Source organism: Accipiter gentilis, chromosome 3, assembly GCF_929443795.1.
Source record: "Accipiter gentilis chromosome 3, bAccGen1.1, whole genome shotgun sequence".
NCBI lineage: Eukaryota > Metazoa > Chordata > Aves > Accipitriformes > Accipitridae > Astur > Astur gentilis.
This window is the reverse complement of record NC_064882.1, coordinates 35,175,643-35,197,672: the sequence shown is the minus strand read 5'-3', so window position 1 is coordinate 35,197,672 and position 22,030 is coordinate 35,175,643. Positions and strand designations below refer to the sequence as shown.

Sequence of the window (22,030 nt, the reverse complement as noted above, 5' to 3'; positions counted from 1 at the left end):
CACTGTCTCCCTACCGGGTCCTGTCGCACAATCTGTCTCATGTGTGTACAACCCCACAGTCTTCCACAGGACTCCAAGGGGAGCTTGTTGCAAGTTTAAGGCCTAAATTAGAAAAAGCCGGAATGGAAGGTTGTAAGAGTGTTAACGCTATGAAAAGAGGAAAGGCAGAAGCAGTAGCTACAGGAATCCCAAGATTTTTATCCTCCCCCTTCCCTCCCCTTTTATTTTTTTAGCTATTTGTGAAGTCTTTTAAATAAAATTAAAAAAGGGGGGAAGTCAGGAAATCTTTTAAGAGACAATTTACAAGCCTTCATGCCTTTAAATTAGTTCAGAAAAGCTTTGTCTGTCTAAACCACTTCCTTAAGGACAAATACTGACAACTTGAATTCAGGCAAGGTCCTGGCCTACGGAAGCGTGGTATTATTTACTCTTGGTAGGATTGCTAGTTTTTCTGTGTGAATATTCAGGGAAAGAAGAGAGCTGCATGTCTCAGGGTGTTAATTATTCCAGCAGGAATAATAGTGCCTAAGGAATTTGGTTCCTCTTTATGGCAACCTCTGGAAGTTGCAGCCAGATGTCTTAGATCTTGAGGACTGCTCTCCAGTTGTTCTGGCTGCTTTCTGTGCAAATTTGGAATCACATATTGTAAATGCCAAACTGTGCTACACAGATGTGTTCAGGGTGTTGTTGCTATTTCAGATGCTGGTTCTGGGGCAAGAACTGCATTTAGTTTAGTTCAATCCTCTCTCTATTCAGGTTGGCTTTGCAGACAAATATAGAACACAACTGATGTAATGCACTGACCTAGCACTGTTGTGATCATCTCCTGTCATCCTGCAACGATGAGAAGTGCTCATGGTGCCAGTGTTGGAGCTGAGCTCTGACTCCCTAGAAGTCTCCTTTCTCTTACTCCTTCACTGTGTTCCCTTGGTTTGGAACAAGTGACACTGAGATCAGGAGATGAATTTTTTTAATGGATGTCAGATCAGCAGTGGTGTACAGGAAGCTGGAGAAGGTAGGCACCAGCTGGCTCTAAAGTTGCCAGAAAGAGAGAATAGGGTAAATGTATGAAATTTCGTAAATAAGGGTGGAGCCAGAAGTTATTAGCTTAATGTTATTAGTGTAGCTGAAAATTAGTGAGAACGAGGGGGTTTTGCCAGTCGCTTAGGCAGTCCAATTTCCTAGCCAGACTGTTGGTGTTTTATCCAGAACGCTAATGCAGTGCTTTTCAGCTGGGTAAATATTATTTATCAATGACATTTAACAGGTGTGAATGACTGTGTGCGGTGACTGATGCCTCTCTACCTAAAGCATACACAGTTTTGGGTTTTTACATCAGACTAGATATAGGTTGGTCCTTCGCTTCCACCAGCCATGTAGTTTGATGCTATTTGAAGGACTGCTAATGGCTAGGACCTTTTTGTGACCCTTGTTGGGAGTGTATTTTGGGGGGACACCTGGGCAGAGCTTCTAAGTTAGGCTCTTATAACATTGGCAAGTAGGAAGGAAAAATAGGAGTAGATTTGTAGAGTGAAACAGTTGCTCCTGAGAACTCAAAATCCATACTATGTGCATATCAGGGGTTTAATTTGGACTATGTTCTGTTTGGTCCCACTGATTGCTCACTATCAGTCACAGCACTTTAGGTGCACATCTGGAGCACATCTTCAGTTCGTGTATTCACAGATTGCTCCACAACATAAAGTTAAATATGATGAGTGCGGAAGAAAACTTCGCTCCTGAACAAAAATGCTAGCATAAACATAGCCTCATTAGCCATGGATGTTTATGTACCTGTCTCCAGATCCATTTTATAGTGTGTCATTAGAGTTTCATGTTGTGCCCATCTCATTAGACATGCTAATGTTACATCCCTGCAGGACGTGTTAAACTGAATTGTACTGCTTAATAAGGAGCTAAGTATTTTAGTCATCTATTTTTTAACCCCCTATAGTAGACAAAAAGGAAAAACAAAGGCAAATATGGTAGTTAATTTGCCTGGAGTATGGGAGATTAACAGATTGCATTTGAAATCCTTTGTGCAGTTTCTTCTCAGTTGTTAATTCCTGAAGGTGGCATTTGTGGGTCCCTATGGGACCAGTGGTCAACACTACAACCTAGTAGTTGTATGCAAATATCCTCAGCTTAAAAACTAGCAAACAAAAAACCCTCTAGCATGGATCAGTATTGTCATAGGGCTAATTCTCATAGGATTCCATTCTTCTACGCTAACAGATGACAGAAGTTGAATGCTACACAAATGAAGCCATACTTGTGTTGGCAGAATCCTATGTATGGATGAAGTTGCTCTAAGTCCGATACATCCCTAGATGCTATATTAAATGAATCCCCTCTTTTCCTGATATATTTATGGCCAGTAGAGGTTTCGCTGACATTGTGACATTAGCAAACACCCTAGCAAACATTCTGGCAAAACTGTAGTCTAGACCTGGTCATATTTGCACAGTCTGCCGTGCCTTTACAGCATGCACCACCCGTCTTACTCTGCTGAAGTGGAGGTTACAGAGAATGATACAACAGCGTGATGGACCTGCAAGACTTAATACAGACTGTCCTTGTTGCAAACACTCTCAAACTTTCTCTGAAACAGAAACTATGTACTAAAGACTCCAAATTCGCTGAAACTCTGGAAGTTTGATCACTTCCAGAAGGCCGGTTTCTTTGCTTCCATTACCTTCTCGTCTGCCGGATACGAGAGCTTCGAAAGACCAACTCTGCTTATCCTGGCAGGCTGGCTACAACCTTCTCCGAGCCAGAGCTTCTGTCAGACGTAGAGAGTGGGGGGTTCCAGGAGATCTGATGATGGAGAAGGAGGAGTTCTCTCCTTCTGCATGGGAATGATCCTTGACCATACTGCAGGGTGTAGAAGTGGCAAGCCATGTGATGAACACTGCAGATAGGGCTGCAGGGCTTCCTTATAGGTGAACTGCTTCATGCAGGGACTTTGAGGATTTAACTTGTGAGAAGCTGGTTTTACAGAGCTGGTAAATGTTCTTCCTGGGGAGTATACAGTCTGAAAGGGACAGGGATGTGCATAAGAAAGTGGGTAAACTGTTGTCCAGATGTGAGCCTGTGCTGCTTTATGTGTGCTTCTTTGTCCAGGTATAAAGCCTTAGTTCTTAGCCACTGAGTATTGACTTTGCTCCAGTGAAATAAATATATTTTAGGTTGTTAGGCCCTGTTTTACATTGGTAGGGCTGTTCATCTTGGGCATATATAGCCCCACATTATTACTGTTTATTAGTGTATAAATGGGACCATTCATGTATACCCATGGTGTATTAAGGAAATCAGGCCTCTGTGGAGCCAAATTAGACAGACTCTGTGATTAGATCTGCTTGCTAAGGCATACAATGCTTTTGTTAAACCCAAAGTGCAACATGCAGGTCTGGGGGACAGATCCTCAGCTGAAGCATATTGACAGTACTCCCTTTAAATCAGAGAAGATGCTTTGATTTACACCATCCTCTCTATTTGGAGGAGGCAAAATATGTTAATTAAAAATCCATCATGAGCAGCTTGTGATATTTGCTTCTAGCCATAGGGTATGTGCAGTTCAACTGCTGTTCCTGCATATATTGCCATTAAGTGTCTCATTGTGCTACACTGTTATTACAAGCTTTTGTAAATCAGTGTCTGGTTTATTTTTAGCAGGACTTCATTTAAAAGTAACATTTGTGCTCTAGTCAGTGCAGTGGCATGACTTTTTTTTGCATTTTGGAAAACATGAAGATCATTATTAGCAGATTCTGTTAAGAAGGGTAATTTTTCATATATATACAATATGCTGAGCCATTTCTAGAGAGAGAAAAATGTGTTGGTGTAGCTATAAAAACCACCTCTGAGAAAAAAATATTTCAAACAGAGCCATACAATGTGTTTCTGAAGTAGTGATATCATCTTCTTAACTAAGCAAACTAAAAAAAACCAAAACCAAACACCACCAAAAAAATCCCAAACCAACCAACCAACACAAAAATTCCATACAGCATCATGGTTAGATCACCTTAAAAATATATTGTGATTGTGTTATCTGCTGAAATTAAAAAATATTTAAAGGACAAATTATGCTTTATATAAATTAAATGGGATCTAAATTGAAATATATTCCTGTTGATTTGACTATGGCTGCTTCTGGAGTAAGAAACTGTGGAAAGTCATCAGAAGCAGGCTTTAAATTAGGATAGATTAATTCAAATTGCACTGTTGGCAGTATTCAAACATGAATAAAATTTATAATAGAAATAGATTTTATTCTGATTTCACTTTAAGTTATTTTAAATACAAAGAGAAGCTAGAAAATCCTTGAAGGACAGCAGATTGACACACACTCAGTTCCAAAAATGGTTGCTGCCAATCAGAAAGGGTATAAGAGACAGGTTTTATTAATGTACTCCAATAATTTCCCAGAGCAGTCTTATCTTTGTATAAAATTGTAAGAAAAAATAAATACAAAAGATGTGTTACTTCATTGTGTCATCAAAAAGTGTGAAACTTTTTTTTTCTCTGAGTTGCAGTGTAGTACAGTATTAAGTTGGGGGTGTTTTATTCTAACTTGGGTTAGAGTATTCTTGGGTGGAGCTCAGTTTTACAGAGTAAAAGAAACCATCGCTTCAGTTCTAGACCTGAGTATAATACATCTATGGAGTGCTGAAGGCATCCAAATTCCAACTGCAAATATTTGGAATATAGTTGTAAATATTTTAACTATGTTTTCTTTAAACTATAGCATTTAATCCTATGACCAGGTTGGATTATTCATCAGTAATAAAAGCAAAAATTACCACTTAACTTGCACGTTTTACTAGAAGAAGGCATAGGACAATCCTTTAGGACAAAATGGGTATAACTCAAAACTAACCTCTGTATGTCACTGCCATAGAGAAGGATTCACTGCAAATGCGGTGCCTCAGGCACTTTTTTTCATGGACGTCAAGGAAAAGTCAGAAGCAGTGATGTCTTTTTTCATCCTGAAATGTCCAAATATAAATAGAGCTTGAAATGGGGAAACACTAAACTAATTTCCATCACTAAGTTTCTTCATTCCTTTTTTTTCTGACCTGAAGAGCCAAGTTCTTACTGCTTAAAGGTCAAACAAAGCAATAGTGGATGCCATTCCTCCAGGAGTTCTCCCTGCTCTCTTGTAGGTAGCACACCTTTTTCACACTGGGAGAGTAGTTTGTTTACAGATCCACAGGGTTAGATTTCACCATCTCTATAAGATCATATTGGCTCAGCCATTTGGAATACATATTTGGGGTTCTGTTGTTTGGGTTTTTTTCTGAAAATCTTAATTAAAAAAAAATATTGTTAAAACAGTAATTGCCAGTGTGAAATAGGAACCTGAGATTTGCCACTTGATATACGATGGATGTTCAGGTAAAGGTTGGATAAATCCAGCCGTTGTTCTGCTCCCCTTTGCTGTGTAATCTGTTACGGGTGATAGACTATCTGTTTTTCACCCAAGGAGAATTATTAAGGTTTAATGTTTGACTGGGAAGGCTCCTGGGGGAGGGAGAGAGGGAGGGAGGATGCTTTGCTCAGCGTACTTCATTGATAGGCATGAGGAGGCGTTGTCTTAAATTCATCCTCTTTGGCACATTGCCTTGTGTCAGAGAGGACACATTAAAGACAACACTTGCTCTGGCATGTTGCCTTCTGACAGAGAGACTGGCTTGGTCAAAAAATCACAGCTTTGTCACACTGTTTTGAAAGTAGGTAGAAGTATTACTACTAAGGTTACTTAATAATAATTGGGGAAAATTTCAGATCATTTTACATCCAAATCTACACAGATATGACCTGTTTTAAAGTTTTGTTTTTAAATCTGAAGTATTAAGGTGCTAGCAAAGTTCATTCCCAGCTATTTGCGTACAACTATACTTGAAGAGAAATACATAGGGCAACCAGTGATTTTATTTTTTTTTGCAGTCACTAATGCTTGCCATTGAGAAATGTTCTGTGCTTTGCTGTTCAACATATAATACATTACTGTTGATAATGCATTTTTATATTCATGAATTGCTCTTAAAGGCATCTGATATCATAGCTGTCTGTCATCTGTATTCATCAAGCCCATCATGACTAGGTTAATCATAGTTGACCTGTGGTATTGATTTGTCATGCAGGAGTGAATGTTGAGTCTTTCAAGGCATCGTTGCTGCTATAATGACAAAATCACAATAAACTTCTGTAATTTCCCACAGATGACATGCATGGCAGATGAGAGTTCACTGTAGTCATTTCTATACGTTTATCTTACAGCATTTCCTTATGTATGTTTTCTGCATATTTAGGCTTCAGATCAAACCATGCCTGCTTTGCTAACTGCCTTAGTAATGCTACTGGTCTGAATACGTGTTGATAGCAGGACTGGTTTAATACCTACAAAATACATCTGAAAGGTCTGCTCCCTTTGTCCTAAACAAGGTGTGATTGAGGTCATACACTATTAAGAGCAACTGTATGCCTTAAGGTGATAGAATCATGAAGTTTGAATGCTGAAATCCTCTCATCTGAAATCCTGAATACCCTGTGTTTCTTAGGAAAGGCCAGTGGGAGCTGAGCAAAGGCAAGTCCAAAAAAGAAACTGTTGTGAAGTTTGTTATAGAAGTGAAGATTAAATGTGTATTCATATGCACAATTCATATATATATAATGATAATTACTTACAGGGAAATTTGCTATTTAAATATCAGAATGTAAAATAATCTAAATGTAATGCTAAATAAATATTTCATGATGCTTTTTTTTTTTTTCTTTTTTTTTTGCTTGCCTGATAATGAATCTAGGCCTTCAAGGAATCAGTTTTAAGATGATGAATGTGTTTTGTCTTCTGACCTCACATAGACTTAGAATAGCCATTCTGTGCAGATATGTCTAATATGGCTTTAACTATTGCTTTTCCCTAATGAAAAGCAATAGGACTGTTGATATTCTTCTGTTAAATATCAATGTACAATATAGTTTTACTATAGCATAAATTGAAAAACCTCTCAGTGTTAAAAAATTAATCAAGTTTACTAGGAAATATTAAACTGTATTTTCATGTACATAGAGTCATTCAGTGTCAGCTTATAACAAATAGTTATTTTAAGCTAAATGCATTTATAAAATTAACTGATTTACTACTAAGACCAATGTGATTGGATACTTATGCTGAGAAATGCATCAGTGCAGCTGCTAAAAGGTTCATTCTCCTCAGGAAGGCAAATAAAGAAACTACAGATGCATAATAAAGATTAACAAGAACAATTCTCCTACTTCAGTGACTATTAATTGGATTATCATGGTTGAGACTGCAGAGCACAGAAAGGAATGAATTTTTTACCTGCTATGTAAAGAAAGACCTTAGTGAGAATCAGAGAGGTACAGTATATCCAAAATGATCTATTATTATCATATTCAACTGGCTGAAATTTATATTAAGTTCTCATTCATAAAGTAAAACAAAATGGCAACAAAAATAGCTTAAGCTAATGCTGTTATAGTGTGCTCACTTGTTTCCCTATGACCATTATGCAAAATCACATTCTAGGAATATGGGACTAAAGGGAACATCTGGGTTCTTGAATCCACCCCCCTTACAGTAGCAGATCCAACAGCTTGAGTAAATGCATGTGGCAATTACCTATGTAAATTGTATTGAAACACAGTAGAGGCTTTTAAACATCTGTTAAAATGCATTAGATTTTCTAAAAAAACAAGAAAATAATATATTTATTTTCATTAAGGAATTTTATCCATCAGCTTAGTGATTTGAATAATAGCTAAAGGCAAGTCAGTTTATATTCATCTTTGTTTAAATTTATACACGTAACATAGTCATGCTGTTGACATTATTAAAGATCTTACATACCTGTGTCTTAATAGTGTTGAGAAGCTGCTTAAAATGGTGATATAATGAAACAATATTGATGCTTCCCTTTGTCAGATTGAGAAAATATTTCCCTTGCTAAATTTTGCTGCAGAATGAGATACATTCTTGATCATAAGCTGGCTTCAAAGATTCAAAACACTATTCATGTCTGATATAGTCCATCCATGGTGCCTATCCTGTGAATGTACATCAACCTGAACCTTTCCAACATTTCAGAGCCAAGGCTCTAAGCAGCTTAGCAAATCCTTCTTTGTCTGCTTTGTGCTAAAATTATCAAATTGTTTTCTTGGATTTGCTGATGAATGTAAATCCAATCAGAGTGTGTCACAGGAACTATTAAGGTGATTTCTAAACCCCCTGATTAGTACGTTCTTGTGTTTTCACAACTGTAGTAGCGTGGCAAGGAGCATATTTTGCAGCCAGATAAATTGATCTTCTCAGTGTTGCTGTCAGTAAAACAGTATGTTTGTTTGGGTGGGGTCTTTACTTACACATTTATCTAGGAAACAAGAACATCAGTTCTGCATCTTGACACCTATGTGAAGGACGATGTGGTCATAGTTGTCTGGAAGATGAAGTTTGTCGCAGAAGTTCCTTTCCTGGTAGCATTTTCCCCATTTGGCAAAGCTCCCCGAGGATCTGAAGCTATCCAAGATGTTGGTTCAGGACTGTGAATGACTGGCTATGAGTGAATTGGAGAGGACAAAAGGCTTGGATGAAGAAGTCCGCTTCATCTAGCCTGCATCACTATCCAATAAACAGAAAACACCAAAATTGTCAGAATCTGTGTTTGCTACTAAAAAGGTAGTTGGGAGATCAGGTCAAAAACCAGCATGTGTGTACGTGACCATGTAATTGTAGAGAGAGACAGTCCATTTCTCATCAGAATTTGAGTTATTGTGAAAGAAAAACTAAAACAAATGAGGAAATACACACATTTTGGTTACTTGGTGGAGGAAATTTGGACCTAGCTTCTTAGAGTAGTATGGCACTTCATTACATCTCAGACTAATTTTCTTTCTTTGTAATGCTGAAGTTCCTCCCATGACAAACTCTCAAAATGATGACAAATCATTATTGGGCTGATTTATTGCCTCCAGCAGAAAAATGATAGCTCTGAGACTGCAATCCAGGGATCACTGAGCTCAGCAGAAGGATTTCCATTTATTTCAGTGCTCCTTTACAATGGGCACTACATTAATGGAAACAGTACTTAATGTAGATGGATTGCTATTATAACACAAGTTGGCATGCGTACTTCATGTATACTGTGTGGGAATGCAATTAACTTTTTTTTTTTAAATGGAGCAATATTTTTGTTTCGGCTAAACCATTCAATGATGTTAAGTAATTGAAGTGCAATACTACTGTTTCCACTGTCAGCTTCACTATTTGTATTCCTTTGCTCCATAATGCAAGCTGAGTTTTCTAAGCCTGTGTTATTGGAATTTCTCTGTTAGTGAAAGTAGAGTAATATTTCTAGGCACACATCCAGCATCAGGCTGCTTGCATTTCACCTAAACCTTGATTCCTCAGACATCCCAGAGATGTGCCTTGTGACCTTGAGGTTGCAGTATAGCCACAGGAGCCAGACCATGCTAAAAATTACAGAAGTTTCCCTTTTGAAATCAGCATCTAGCTGGTTCTTCACTGGCAATGCATTAATATCATTCCATTGGACCTGACCTCTGGTTTGAATGGTCTGCAAGGAACCCATTGCCTTTAATTCAATTTTTAAAAGGGTATTATCCCTTTTTTTGCACCTTTGTACAAGGGAGGCATGACAGTAATTAATTTGTATCTAGGTTTATCTAGCTTTTTGCTGAGTTTGGATGTATTTTGAAAACAAAAATCTCTAGGGAAATTTTCCAGCTGTCAGGAAAACTGAGCTGTAGGTGCAGAGACACCTGAACTGGTCCTGCATGGGCCAGCTCAGGCAGCATACTACCTATAAAGCAATCCTTCATGCAAATTTAGAGACTCTCCTTCCGGAGGAAGGTCAGAAGTGCTGGGAGTAATAATGTGTAGTCCCATCTTGGTGTCTCAGCTCTCTGTTACTTCAGAAAGGAAGAGCTGATTGTCTTAATTTCCCTACCAGCATTAGAAAATACACACTAAATGCACTTGCCATCCAAGTTTACCAAAGACAAGTAATTGCTTAAGTGAATAATTGCACTTCAAGAAGTGTATCCTGTTTCCCAGAAAGACAAATTTCCCATCATGAGGTGAAAGGAAATGAGGATTATGAGCATTTAGGAGGAATCTTCTGCACATTAGGAATCTTCTGCTGAGAAAACTGTTTAATTTCCTGCTTTTGGGCAATTTGACAGCCATTTGTGTTTGGGACCTCTCCAAGCATTGAGTTGAAGAAGAGGGACAGTATACGATCACTGCAGTCAGTGAACATATAATTTATACAATTGGAAATGACTAATGGTAAACTTCCCTTTTACTCTGTTCAGTAAAGTAATGTCATATTTGGTGCCACATTAGGGGTGCTTTAGCAGACTTTCAGTCATATGCCTGTCTTCGCACCGTAGACTTCCAAGGGAAATGTATGGTTTAGCTGTCTGAACCTTCTGGATGTTCTCTCTCTTACCCAATTGTTAGCATTTTTAGGCTGTCCATCAGGGTTATAGTTGTGCCACCTACCTTTGTACATATAATGTACATGGAACAACTATTAAGAAAAATTTTATAATGGAACTTCAAAGTCTGTTCAAATTGCAGGTAAGGAACAAGTAAGGCATATGTCGTGCATCTTTAGCATCTTTGTTCTGTGGCCGTCTGGAAGTGCAAATGTGTTTCACAGCTGAGCCCCGTTCCTGCCGGAGCTGGAGCGGGTGTTGGGGCCGTAGCCCGGCCGGCAGAGCCATCTGCTGTTCCCTCCACACACCAGTACGGCCCTTTCGGCCCCGGCTGCTTTCTGGCTGCTTGCAGGCACTTCGAAGTGGCAGCAAACTTCATCGTTAGGGAAAGGATGATTTCTCACGGAGGCGCCAGCCCTACTGAAATGGGTGCTCGTCCACCCCTCTTTCCAAAACTCAGGAGAGCTCTGTGTGGGTGAAGGTAGGGAGTATTCACAAATCTACCCATCCATCATCCGGAAGTTTTGTGAGGTTTTATTTGCTATTGTAATAAAATCAATGATTAATTAGTATTCCTTATTTTGGCAGGTTTGTTTTGAACGCGGGCGAGGTGGGCAGTGTTAAGAATCCACATCCCTAACGTTTGCGCTCTTCTTTCTCATGGTCGCCTTCTCGTTGCACTATTTTTGCCTGACTGTAGCTCTTTCTTTGCCTGTAGTAAGTCCTTTGTATGGCCCCATGGTTTGACAACACAGTGTTATTCTCATGAATCCTGTCAGTCCCGAAAAGGTGCACTGATGTGACAGAGAGGCAGCTATTAACCACAGGAACACAGGCATTGCTAGAACCCAGCAGAACCCCACTCCACTGTGTCCCTAATCCTCGCTCGCGCTGTGACCACTGCAGGGGCTTTAAAGGAAAAACTAACACCGCGCTGGTTTTAGGTTGCCTGTCCATATCTTCTATCCCTCCCTTTTTTTAAAAAAGAAAATAAACAAAACAGCCTGTGGCTTTCTTTTCAACCGAGACTTCTCAATGTTTTGAGGGCAAGATATAGTAGATTTTGTTGCTTCCTCGCGTAGTTTTTTGTGCAGTTGAAAATGCGCTGGATTTACCCTGCAAGATTCCTGTGAGCCTTGTCAAGGATAGAGCCAAATGCATCCTCTATAGTACAACTGTTATAGCTGTATATGACATAGTAGGAAAAACTTGACTTACTGATCAATTTATGCCCTGAAGCATGAAAGCAGGTAGAATTTCTTGATAACAATAAAATAGTTCTGTGTGATTTGTTGTCACAGTTATGCTTTTGCAAACATAAACAAATCAGAGTTCACTGAAAGCACCTAATCAAGTGTTGAAAATATGAAAGTGAGTCCACTGCTCCTTGATTGCTAATTCTTGCAAATAAAAGGAACAGTAGATAAAGACGTAAGTGCTTATACTGAATCTCAAGAAGTCCTCCCTTTGGTCTTAAGTAGTATGTGTGATTTTTGTGTAATTTCCTTCTCAGTAGTTCAATATAACTTTTGACTGAGGAACATCTCTTGCTACTTCTAGAAGATACTTTTTTTGTTAAAGCTAGGATTATTGCATGTAGCTTACATGTATGTTTTAAAGTCATATTTTGGAAATTGTTATCTTTGTGTGATCAAGATAATGCTGTAAACGCAGATAGGTACAATAGCGGAAAACAATTATTTTTATGTGTTAAATACTGTATGCGGATGTAAATCTGTTTTTTCCAGCCAATATATCGCATATACCTGTATATGTTTTTAAGGCCGGCTCTGCAGTTAAATGGAAATAAATGAGTTAAATCCGTTTTTTCAGGATATATAAATAGCTGAGCTAGGCTGGTTATCTTCCAGTGCTGACCCTGTGCAATCAGAGGATATTAATGGGAATAGCTACGCCCACTTCATCCTGCTGGATAATCCTCCCTACGATACTCCAGGGGAAAGCAAGTAAACAACTAGAAGTAAACAACCCCAAGCTTTGATACCTGATAGAAAACTCCAGCCCACGGTTGTGTTTTAGAATAAATTCTGGTCTGTCCAGGTCTGAACTCTTAATTCTGTAGTAAAGAAGCTGGTTACGAAATCTTACTCATTTGCAGCGTAAGTCTTCTGCCATTGTGATTTCCACTCAGATAAGGGGAATACTAGCTATTTAAACACTAGTCACCTGTCTTCAGCATATTATCCTTGGGTGGCAAGTCCGGATATACACATGTATACATGTAAATATCTCCCCTACTGATTACATCCACCCTGTATATATCTGCCTTACTGACATAAATCTAGTTCTTTTGAGGATTTTTTGTAGATTTCACTGCTAAGAAATTCAACCTTATTTGTATTCCCTTTCAATTGCTACGTTGTCTTTGTATTTAAACTGATTTTTAGGAAAGTGTATTTCTTCACCTTAAAATTATCTTTTATCTCACAAAGTTTAACAGTTATGATGAGTTATGGGTGGGAATTGGAAAACAGAAGCCTCGGCCCTTTTTTTTTTTAGAACTATTCTGAATAGCTAGAGAGAATAGCTGAATAGCTGTAATCTTTTGAAAAGATTGCAAATTCATAAGGGAATAATAACATCTCAATTTTTACTTAATTAACAGAATTCCCAAATCTGAAAAATGCCACCTTATCCTAATTAACATGTTCTTTTATAAAAGAACACTTGCTGTAAACCCTGAGGTGAGAAAGCCACCAGATGTTTGGGGGCTTTTTTATTTTCCTTTGTTTCTGGAGACAAGTTCTCAGCAGATATTGAAAAAAATATCTCACATGATAAATCTTGAAGGTGAAAATTAAAAATATTGCTTTTTTTCCACTTACCTCACCATGGTCAAATTTTATCACAGAGTATAGCAGGACCTCCAGAGAATTGAAGTCTGTCACTCAGATCTGGGATGTGGTTGTAAGTAGGAATTAGCAAAACTGAAATGAGTGGGGGAGAAACAGGAGTGTAACCTGATGGACCAGAGATCTCAGAGGTGATTACATCTGCCTGCTTCTCATCCCATGGCTTTTTACAGTGATTGTAATATTCCTGGTACATACAGTATATGAAGATGATAGCCTGAGAGATAGACTTGCCTTGAGCAGCGTAGATGAAGTATGAATCAATTCAAATGTAATAGAGGAAAAGTGAAATTAATACAGCTGTGCTTGGGGCATTTGTTACCGTCAGCAAAGCTGCAGGCGCTTGTGTCACAGGAGGGTAATCTGGTTTGTGCTTTTATATTATCTGGGGAAAACTCTGAGCATTGCAGCATGATACAGTGGAGGTTTTAATTGACTTATTCTGCCTGTATAATATTCAAAACAGTCATTTAAGCAAAATCTTTTATTTTAAAACAGCAGCAACAATAACAAAGCTATTGCTTGTGACCTGTCTGCAATATTTGCGTGGAGAGTAGTGTGCCCTAGCCAAAGTGAACTGCAGGGTTGGATGTACCTCATCTTTGGGGTAGCTCCAGGTTAGATTTGCAATTTTCAAGCCAAACTCTGTGGTTCTCAAAATCAACATGGTCACTGGATCAGGTGCTGCCTTGCTGCAAATGTCCTGGGCTACCATGAGTGTGGAGCATTTCCCACTATCTGAGGTCTTTGAATTGAATGCAGGTAATGAACTGTCAACATCAGCTGATCACACAGGCTTATAAGTAATGATTGGATGTTGTTTTGAAAGAGATACTCTTGTTCAAATCAATTTGGGAGTAATAAAATAATTTGGGAGTGGTGCAGCAGCTGCTATATTAATTTTGTTGGCCTATGCATAGAAATCAGAGTAGATGATAATTTCTCTTTCGAAGTTCAGGAACTGTTAATAACTTTACTTGTTGTAGGCCAGACAGAGGTCAGGTACTTAATCCAGAAAAAACTGATAATACAAAGTTGCTCCTTGATTCCCTGTGGCTGTTAGTAGGAGATTCCAGGTTTTTGCCTATAAAAAAATATTTATGAATCTACTTTATCTGTAACAAGCACAATATACTGGACATGTAATAAAATGCATCTTCTTAATGTAGAAGCCCAGAAAAATAAAAATAATAATAATTAAAAAAAGGCATAACTTATAGAAAGAAAACAAGGGGACAGAAGTAAGATAGGATATGTGGACCCAACAACAGTTGTATTTTTGGAGAACCTTTGTGGAACTGAACAAGGAAAATCCTTAAAAATACAGAGAGCTATGGTGAAGGAGACATTCCCTCTGACTGGTGGGAGGTGGCTGTGGTAATAGGATGGAGCTGAATCTCTGGATGGTGTCTTGGTGATGAACTGAAAAACTGTGTGCTCTGTTTTTCCAGTATAGTGTGACTATGCCAGAAGCACAGTTATGTTTTATAGGAAAGTAAAATAGAGAGTTAAAATTAAATGTAATAGTATAGTCTGCTGACTGTCTAGGTAAGTAGAAAAACTTCTGCCAGTTGCAGAGAAAGTAGTGTTGTACTTCTAAAAATTTTGGTGCTAATTGGAATTGTCTGTGTGTATATGTTAAAATTATGGTTAATGAGTGGTGATGAGTAGACTTCCTGGTAGTAAACATGATGTTCTGAATGTGCAGCTTGTTTAAAATGCCATGGTTTTATGGAAACAGGGAGCAATCCTGCCATGGACATGCCTAATATAAACGTAAAGGAAGTGTTACATTAGTAATGGGCATTTGTTCTCTTAATTTTTAATCTATTTCTTATCTTTTTGATTCATATACTTTTCAAATTAGATATAATAATGTCTACTTTGCTTTTTCTGTTCCAGCGAATTCGAGAACTAGAAGATAAAATAGAACTTCAAAAGAGGCAACTCAAAGAAATTGAGGAAAAGGTAAATAAATGCCTGAACAATGCCAATGGATTTTTTTTCCATACTAATTTATTTTCCTCTGTTGCATTGATGTTAATAGTACTTAACCTAATGTCACAAAATCTATTTTAAAACTAGATAAAATTTGAATTCAAGCTATTACTGCATGAAATGAAGCTCTGTCCCTAGTTTGCTCAAAATTATTTGCTATCTGGGTTTTCTGTCAAGTACAGAAATGAATCAAGGGGTCTGGAAAGACACTAGACCAGAAGGGGGAGGATTTGCTGTGGTTCATATCAAGAAACAAAGATTTGTCTCTGACAGACTTTGTTAGCTCGGCCCTGTTCTTCAGATAACATTGCTTTGCAAAACCTGCAAGTACTGAAAATTAAAACAAAGTTAATGATGTGCATGGGACAAACACTACAAACAAATATTTCTTGCTTTAAGATAGAAACAAGTTCCAAATCAATATCCTGGATCCAAAATTTCTCCTCTTTTGAGGAAGCTCTGATTGAGGCTTAAGACAGCAAGTATATTTGCATCACTGTGGTCCCAAACAAGAGAGGGCACGAGGTTCCTGGACTGTGGGCTCAAGTGTTTCCCAGGTCTGTGGAGTTTAGGCTGTTCTGCAGGGCACGGGCTGACAACGGGGCTTTCTCTAAGCCCTAGCAAAGTGTTTTAGTTACGTTGCTTTTGCTAAACCAGTGCCTAGATCCCAAGATGAGTCACATCATCTCAGGTTTGTTTTCTCTGGTATATATGGGTACCTAATCCTACATAGACCTGCTGCTGGGCTGAATGGAGAAGTTAGTGGAGTTTTCAGTCATTGTTTTCTTCTTTTGGGATCAGAATGGGGTGAAAGAGCAAAAGGAAGGCTTTCGGAGGACTCTGAATGGGAGTTGGAAGGGGTCAGTGGTGTTTGCAGAACTGAGAGAGGCTTTGGGGAACAGCTTGCTGGATGTGGGAAGCTTTCTTCTTCACCTCCTCACCATTCACTAATGTCACTGTCCCTTCATCAGGGGCTAGTCTGTCTGCATCCATCGGGAAGGCAGTGGTCCCCATTTCCACTAGCAGAGAAACACAGGCAGTATCCTCCTCTTAAAGGGCTCTTTTGCTGCCTTTGCCCTCTTCTGCCCCAGACCACTTCTATACCTGAAGCTGTTCCTGCCTAACAGCCAGTGATGTCTAAGATGCTACAGTTAATTCCTCAAAACAGAAAACCATGTGTCATGGTTTAACCCCAGCTGGCAATTAAGTACCACGCAGCCACTCGCTCACTCCTCCCCTCCCCGTAGGATGGGGAGGAGAATTGGGAAAAAAAAAAGTAAAACTCATGGGTTGGGATAAGAACAGTTTAATAATTGAAATAAAATAATACAATAATAATAATTAATAATAATAGTAATGAAAAGGAAGGTAACAAAAAGAGAGAGAAATAAAACTGAAGAAAAACAAGTGATGCACAATGCAATTGCTCACCACTCGCTCAGCCAGTTCCCAAGCAGTGATCAGCCCCTCCCAGGCAACTCCACCCAGTGTATATATTGAGCATGACGTCCTATGGTATGGAATATCCCTTTGGATAGTTCGGGTCAGCTCTCCTGGCTGTGTCTCCTCCCAGCTTCTTGTGCACCTGCTTGCTGGCAGAGCATGGGAAGCTGAAAACAACCTTTGACTTAAGATAAGCACTACTTAGCAACAACTAAAACATCAATGTGCTATCAACTTTATTCTCATACTAAATCCAAAATACAGCACTGTACCAGCTGCTAGGAAGAAAATTAACTCTGTCCCAGCCAAAACCAGGAGAAAAGGTGATACCTCTACATGTTGATTATTGCAACTATTAGTGTTTATCCACCTATTCTAAAACATCAAAACCTCTAGATGTTGCTATTGCCAAAATGTAAGCCTGTAAGGCATTGCCATTACAGTTTACAGAGTACGTATTGGATTAGACAGACTGCTAATTTTGAAAATGGAAGTTAGCATTATTTGTGCTAGTTCATCAGTTGAATGGATGGGGAAAAGTATTGGAAAAGGAACAGCTTAATCACAAGCTTAGCAGAAAGCTGGTAATGAGTTAAAATGATTAATGTTCTCTTTGCCTTAATGTTACATTAGCAGGAGATCTCAAAAAAGCTTCATCATTTTCTATTAACAACCTTCAACTCCTGGATGGGTGGAGGGCTTCCTTCTACCTGCATTTGATTTTTTTCCTTGAGATTAAATCCCATTCTGAATTTGACTGCTGGAAGGAAGATTGTGTTGTCAGAGAATCAATGAATGATATACTTCTACTTCATTGTTCTTCTGAGGGTTTAATATGTCAGTGGGTGCAGACTGACACCTACATGCTGCTGATACTGAGCACAATAATTGCTTGTGGAGGGAAGTCTTATGCTTTTGAAGGAACAGCAGTATTTATAGCTAAGCCTCGTTGCTGGCTGTAGCTAAAGGCAATGCACCACTTATATGTACTGTGTCACGAGTATGGCTTTTTAATTTCCTTTAAGAATGGATTCAGTTTTTAAGTTTTACGTAAAATTCTGTCAAATCAGAACATAAGGATGACAGCATTTTTGCCCTATAGATTTTTCAGCAAACTGTCCTGCTTCTAAAGGCTATACAAAAGAATAATGTAAAATCTCAGTTGATGCATGATGAACACGTGCTGTTCAAATACATCAAGCTTTTCTCATAACTGATTCTCTACCATTTAAGTTGCATTTAGTTTGTGCCCTTGGCTTGGTAAGTCTTGGTTCAGGAAAGCTTTCAGGTGTGTAATTGTAAGTACTTGCTTAACTGAGTCACAAAGCCAAGCCTAATATTTCTGAAGTTACATAATCTACAAGTTTTATCGTTTGTAAAGCTGCCCTCAAATACTGAATTTTGTACCCTGTTATCTCTTTTTACAGTAAGGTTGGTATACTATATCTCTCTTTCAGATCAACTCAATTAGTATTGATGTAAGAGTAACTGATATAATGTCATTGGATTTCATATTACATATCTTACATCTTTTTTCTTTTCTTTTTTCCTCATTTTCTTTTGATCTTATGTTATAGTTTTTGTTCCTTTTTTTGTTTTTTTCACTAGCATTCATTCTGTGGCCTTGATGACACAACTGAGCCAAGACATGTGGTTGGTATTCTTTATATTTCTTTGTACTCAGTTTTTAACTCTTAGATTTTGCCATGCTTTGAGAATTGTCTTCGTAAGAACCTGAAACTGTGGGGGAGGGTATACTGGTTTTGCTTGCACAGAGAGGAAGAGTCACCTATAAAATCTGATTTGGATGCCTTCAGTTACCTTCCTAGACTTCTGCAGAAAGTCGTTGGGTGTTCAACGAGAAATGCATTTGCATTCTAAGACACTGACTGCCCTAACTGCAGTGGGTACTTTTCAATTCTGCAGAGCAGGTACATTTTGTCTAAAATTTCGGCTATTGCTGCAGGATCCTACCTTCTGTCACGCCGGATGGAGAGGTGGCAAACACTGTTCGGTTTTCAGTTTTGTTTTCTACAAAGCCCTGTAAGCATCACCACCCATGCAAAAAAGGCATTAATTTTACTTCCTCAAGATCCTTGAAGCCATGAAATACATAGGAAATAATAACCTAATTTCCCTTTTCTGAAATGATGTGAAAGTTGCAATGTGACTGGCCCTCCATGTGCTCATGCAACATGGAGAGGGCGAGGATGAGAAACCTCCATGTCTCTCCCTTGAGACACTACCATCATTCCCACTATCCTTTCCACAGTGTCCTGATCCGTTCAGCTCAATGCAAAAGACAGAGTGAATTTCTTCAGCTATAGCAGGAGCTATAGTGGCAGTGCTCACCTTTCACATAGAACAAGAGGGAAATACAATTTAGAAAATGAGTCTTAGCCCTCTTCCCTGGAGCAATGCAAGTTGCACCCTGCCTTTCAGGAAGGGTGGTAACTCAACAACCTAATGGTTGGAGGATTAAGCGATGGTTTAAAACTATTGAATATTTAGACAGCATTTTTGTTGTTGTTTTGTTTGTTTGTTTGTTTTTGTTTGTTTGTTTGGGTTTTTAACAGAATATACACAATGTTTTTACCTTTACAATTTTTCCAAGTTTTTTCTTCTTTGGAATCTGTTGTGAATTATATTCATGGAATCTCCTTATAGTAGGAAATGCAGTTAATCAACTCATTTGAAACTGCATGTGATGACAATAGTTACGAAAAAAAGCTATTATATTTACCTTATATTAAGCTTGAAACAGTATTTTCTTCTGCCCAGTTCACAAGTACTTTTGAGAAATCAGACCTGTATTATCCTGCGTTCTTTTGGGGGTTTATTCAGCTCCCAATACATTCAATTATCATCTTTCTGTTGATGCTCTTGCGAACTGGCTCTGGTCTTCCATTACTAGTGTTGCTGCATATGTTTTATATTTTGCAATAAAATGATGATAGATGGATATAGATGGAATGTAATCCAAGGGTACTGTTGATTTGTTACAAGTGCAGTACCTTTCTTTTGGTTGCTAGATGGGTGTTGAAAATTAGTTGAAATTGAGCAATATTTTTACAGCATTTTGAACATTCTTTTTGAAATTTCCTTTATTTTTTCAAAAATTGAGCATACGCTTATAAAGATGTGTTTGAAGAAAGGAGGACCCTTGTGGTACACTATTCACCTTACCACAGTTTGAGTTGAATTTTCTGTTCTGTGGAGATTGAAAATGACAGACACTGCTTTGGTTAATGTAAGTCTGAAAGAGCAATGTTAAAGGAAGTCACCAAGCTATAGTCTGGAGTTTCATCCAGTTTTTTGCTCTGGTCCTGCTTAGAGGTACCATCTAATACATATTTGTTTTTAAATACTGTGAGAAGTATACTGGCCACGTTTAGAGACACTTTATAAATATTCTGTAAACTTAGTGAGACACCAGCATTTTTAAAATTCCATTTAAAATATTTTGAGATAATGTTGCTTCCAAAATTGTTATGAGTTCAAGGCTTAGGCCTGTTCTATACGCTTCTGTGTTGACACAGCTGAAAGTATTATGGGTCCCCTTTGGGGGAAAAAAAAAAAAAAAGAAGAAAAAAAGAGAAAAAAAAATTACCAGTATAATCTCCAGAAAATACATTGTGCTGATATAACCTGCTATTCTTCCTGTTAACAGCAACTATTTAAGTAGTTAAATTCAAGGTTGGTGACAAGTATTTTGAGGGGATAACACAGGGATAATGGCTGTGTAGACACATCGCTACTCAACTCACATTTCTAGGAGTGCATGTCATATTGTGGTGCTAGTGTGGAGGGCAATTTCCTTTAATTTGTCTTGCCAGAGGTGAATCTGTCTCTGATTAATGTAACACAGCAAAACCTATTTTAAGAGACTTAACTGCAGTTGGACTCTTGAACATTGTTCATTATTTCAAGACAAACCAGGTGATTTACTGGTAGTAATTGTAGTTCTTGTTATTTTGAAGCTAATATAAAACTCTCAGAAAGGGATTGTGGTGTCTGTGTATTTAGGGCTGGATGCCAACACTTATTTCTAAATTAATGTTATCTGTCTAAAACTCAACAGACTTTTTTCTTGTTTTTGTTTTCTGGTTTTTTTGTTTGTTTGTTTTTGTTTTGTATACAGGCTATTAAAAGAACCTATGGAGTGAACAGCTGAGTCCACGTGCAAAAATACAGAAAATATTTATCGAGCAGCTTTAAATTGGTGCATTTTTTTTCATAAAACAGTTTGCATAATACTTGAAGCTGCAAAATATTTGAATTTAAAATTAGAGATTTTTTTTAAGATATAGCTTCAAGCTGGAATGATTTGATAATCAAATAAGGACCAGCACATCATAAACACTGAAAAAAATCTAAACAGAATTTACACTCTCACACCAATCAAACACTGGAAAAAATACAAGTGCAATTACTGGCTGCTATGTGAACTGTTATCTACCAAATGGTTTTCTTACAGTACTGAGATCTTTGTCTCCATACTGCATGCTTTCAACAAACGTGGTTTGCATTTCACCCAGGAAACACAGAATCTCCTTTTTAATATCTATATAAAAAAGCTAAGTGTTTGACAATAAGTTCTCTATAGTAAATAGCTGACAGGAAAAAAACTGTTCAACGTTGGAAACAAATAGAGATTTACAACCCTGCAGTGGTAAAATTCATATTAAATTCATAAGTTGGAAATCCACAGATGGAGAAAAGATGGGGTTTGGAGAAAGGCAAGATAGTAGATTGAACTAAGAAAACTTTGAAGTGGGTAAAAACTGCATAGGAGAAATGATTTTTTGAATGTTTCTTGAAAATTAAGGCAATAACTTCTATAGATAGCACTAGAAGAATGGAAGATCCTGAGGTGGCCTGAGAGGTCAAGAAAAGAGAATCCATGATGCGCTGTGCTCAGTTATCTCTTCAAGAAGAAAGAGGGGCTTGAAGAAAAGGGTGTGTAGACACATGTGATAAGCAGAGAAATAGTTGGAAATAAATATTTGGAAATCATAGCATCCTCCCAGGTGAAATAAAAAAATGTTGACATTAGCTACCAGGAAGCAAAAATGGCACAACCTCAAGCAGCAGAGGTAGATAAACAGTCAAGGACATTGACCACCTGAACTGAAAGAAAAATTTTGGGTGAAGCACAGAGTGAAAAAATGAAACTTGAAAAGAGTCATTTAAGATGGAGAATGGTTAGAAAACTCAGAAAGTTTAGG

At 38.0% G+C, this 22,030-nt stretch overlaps 1 protein-coding gene and 1 long non-coding RNA gene across 3 annotated transcripts in view; one reads left to right on the top strand and one right to left on the bottom strand.

Annotated features, from left to right (window-relative positions):
* Nucleotides 1-20,991, top strand: part of JAKMIP1 (janus kinase and microtubule interacting protein 1) — a 175,348-nt gene extending 154,357 nt beyond the window's left edge. The window contains exons 21-23 of one of the 2 annotated variants that reach the window (XM_049797894.1): nucleotides 15,264-15,329; nucleotides 18,411-18,455; nucleotides 20,944-20,991. In XM_049797894.1, coding sequence (XP_049653851.1) covers nucleotides 15,264-15,329; nucleotides 18,411-18,455; nucleotides 20,944-20,976 — 144 coding nt within the window. In that variant the 3' untranslated portion in view covers nucleotides 20,977-20,991. Of the gene's footprint in view, nucleotides 1-15,263; nucleotides 15,330-18,379; nucleotides 18,456-20,943 lie in introns of those variants that run through there. The other variant, XM_049797896.1, reaches the window with a different exon arrangement.
* LOC126037546 (uncharacterized) lies at nucleotides 35-8,062 on the bottom strand. The gene is made up of 3 exons (XR_007505742.1): nucleotides 7,880-8,062; nucleotides 2,696-4,991; nucleotides 35-102 (listed from the first exon to the last, which is right to left on the bottom strand). It is a non-coding gene; the product is annotated as an uncharacterized LOC126037546 (long non-coding RNA).
* Nucleotides 20,992-22,030: the final 1,039 nt, after the last annotated feature.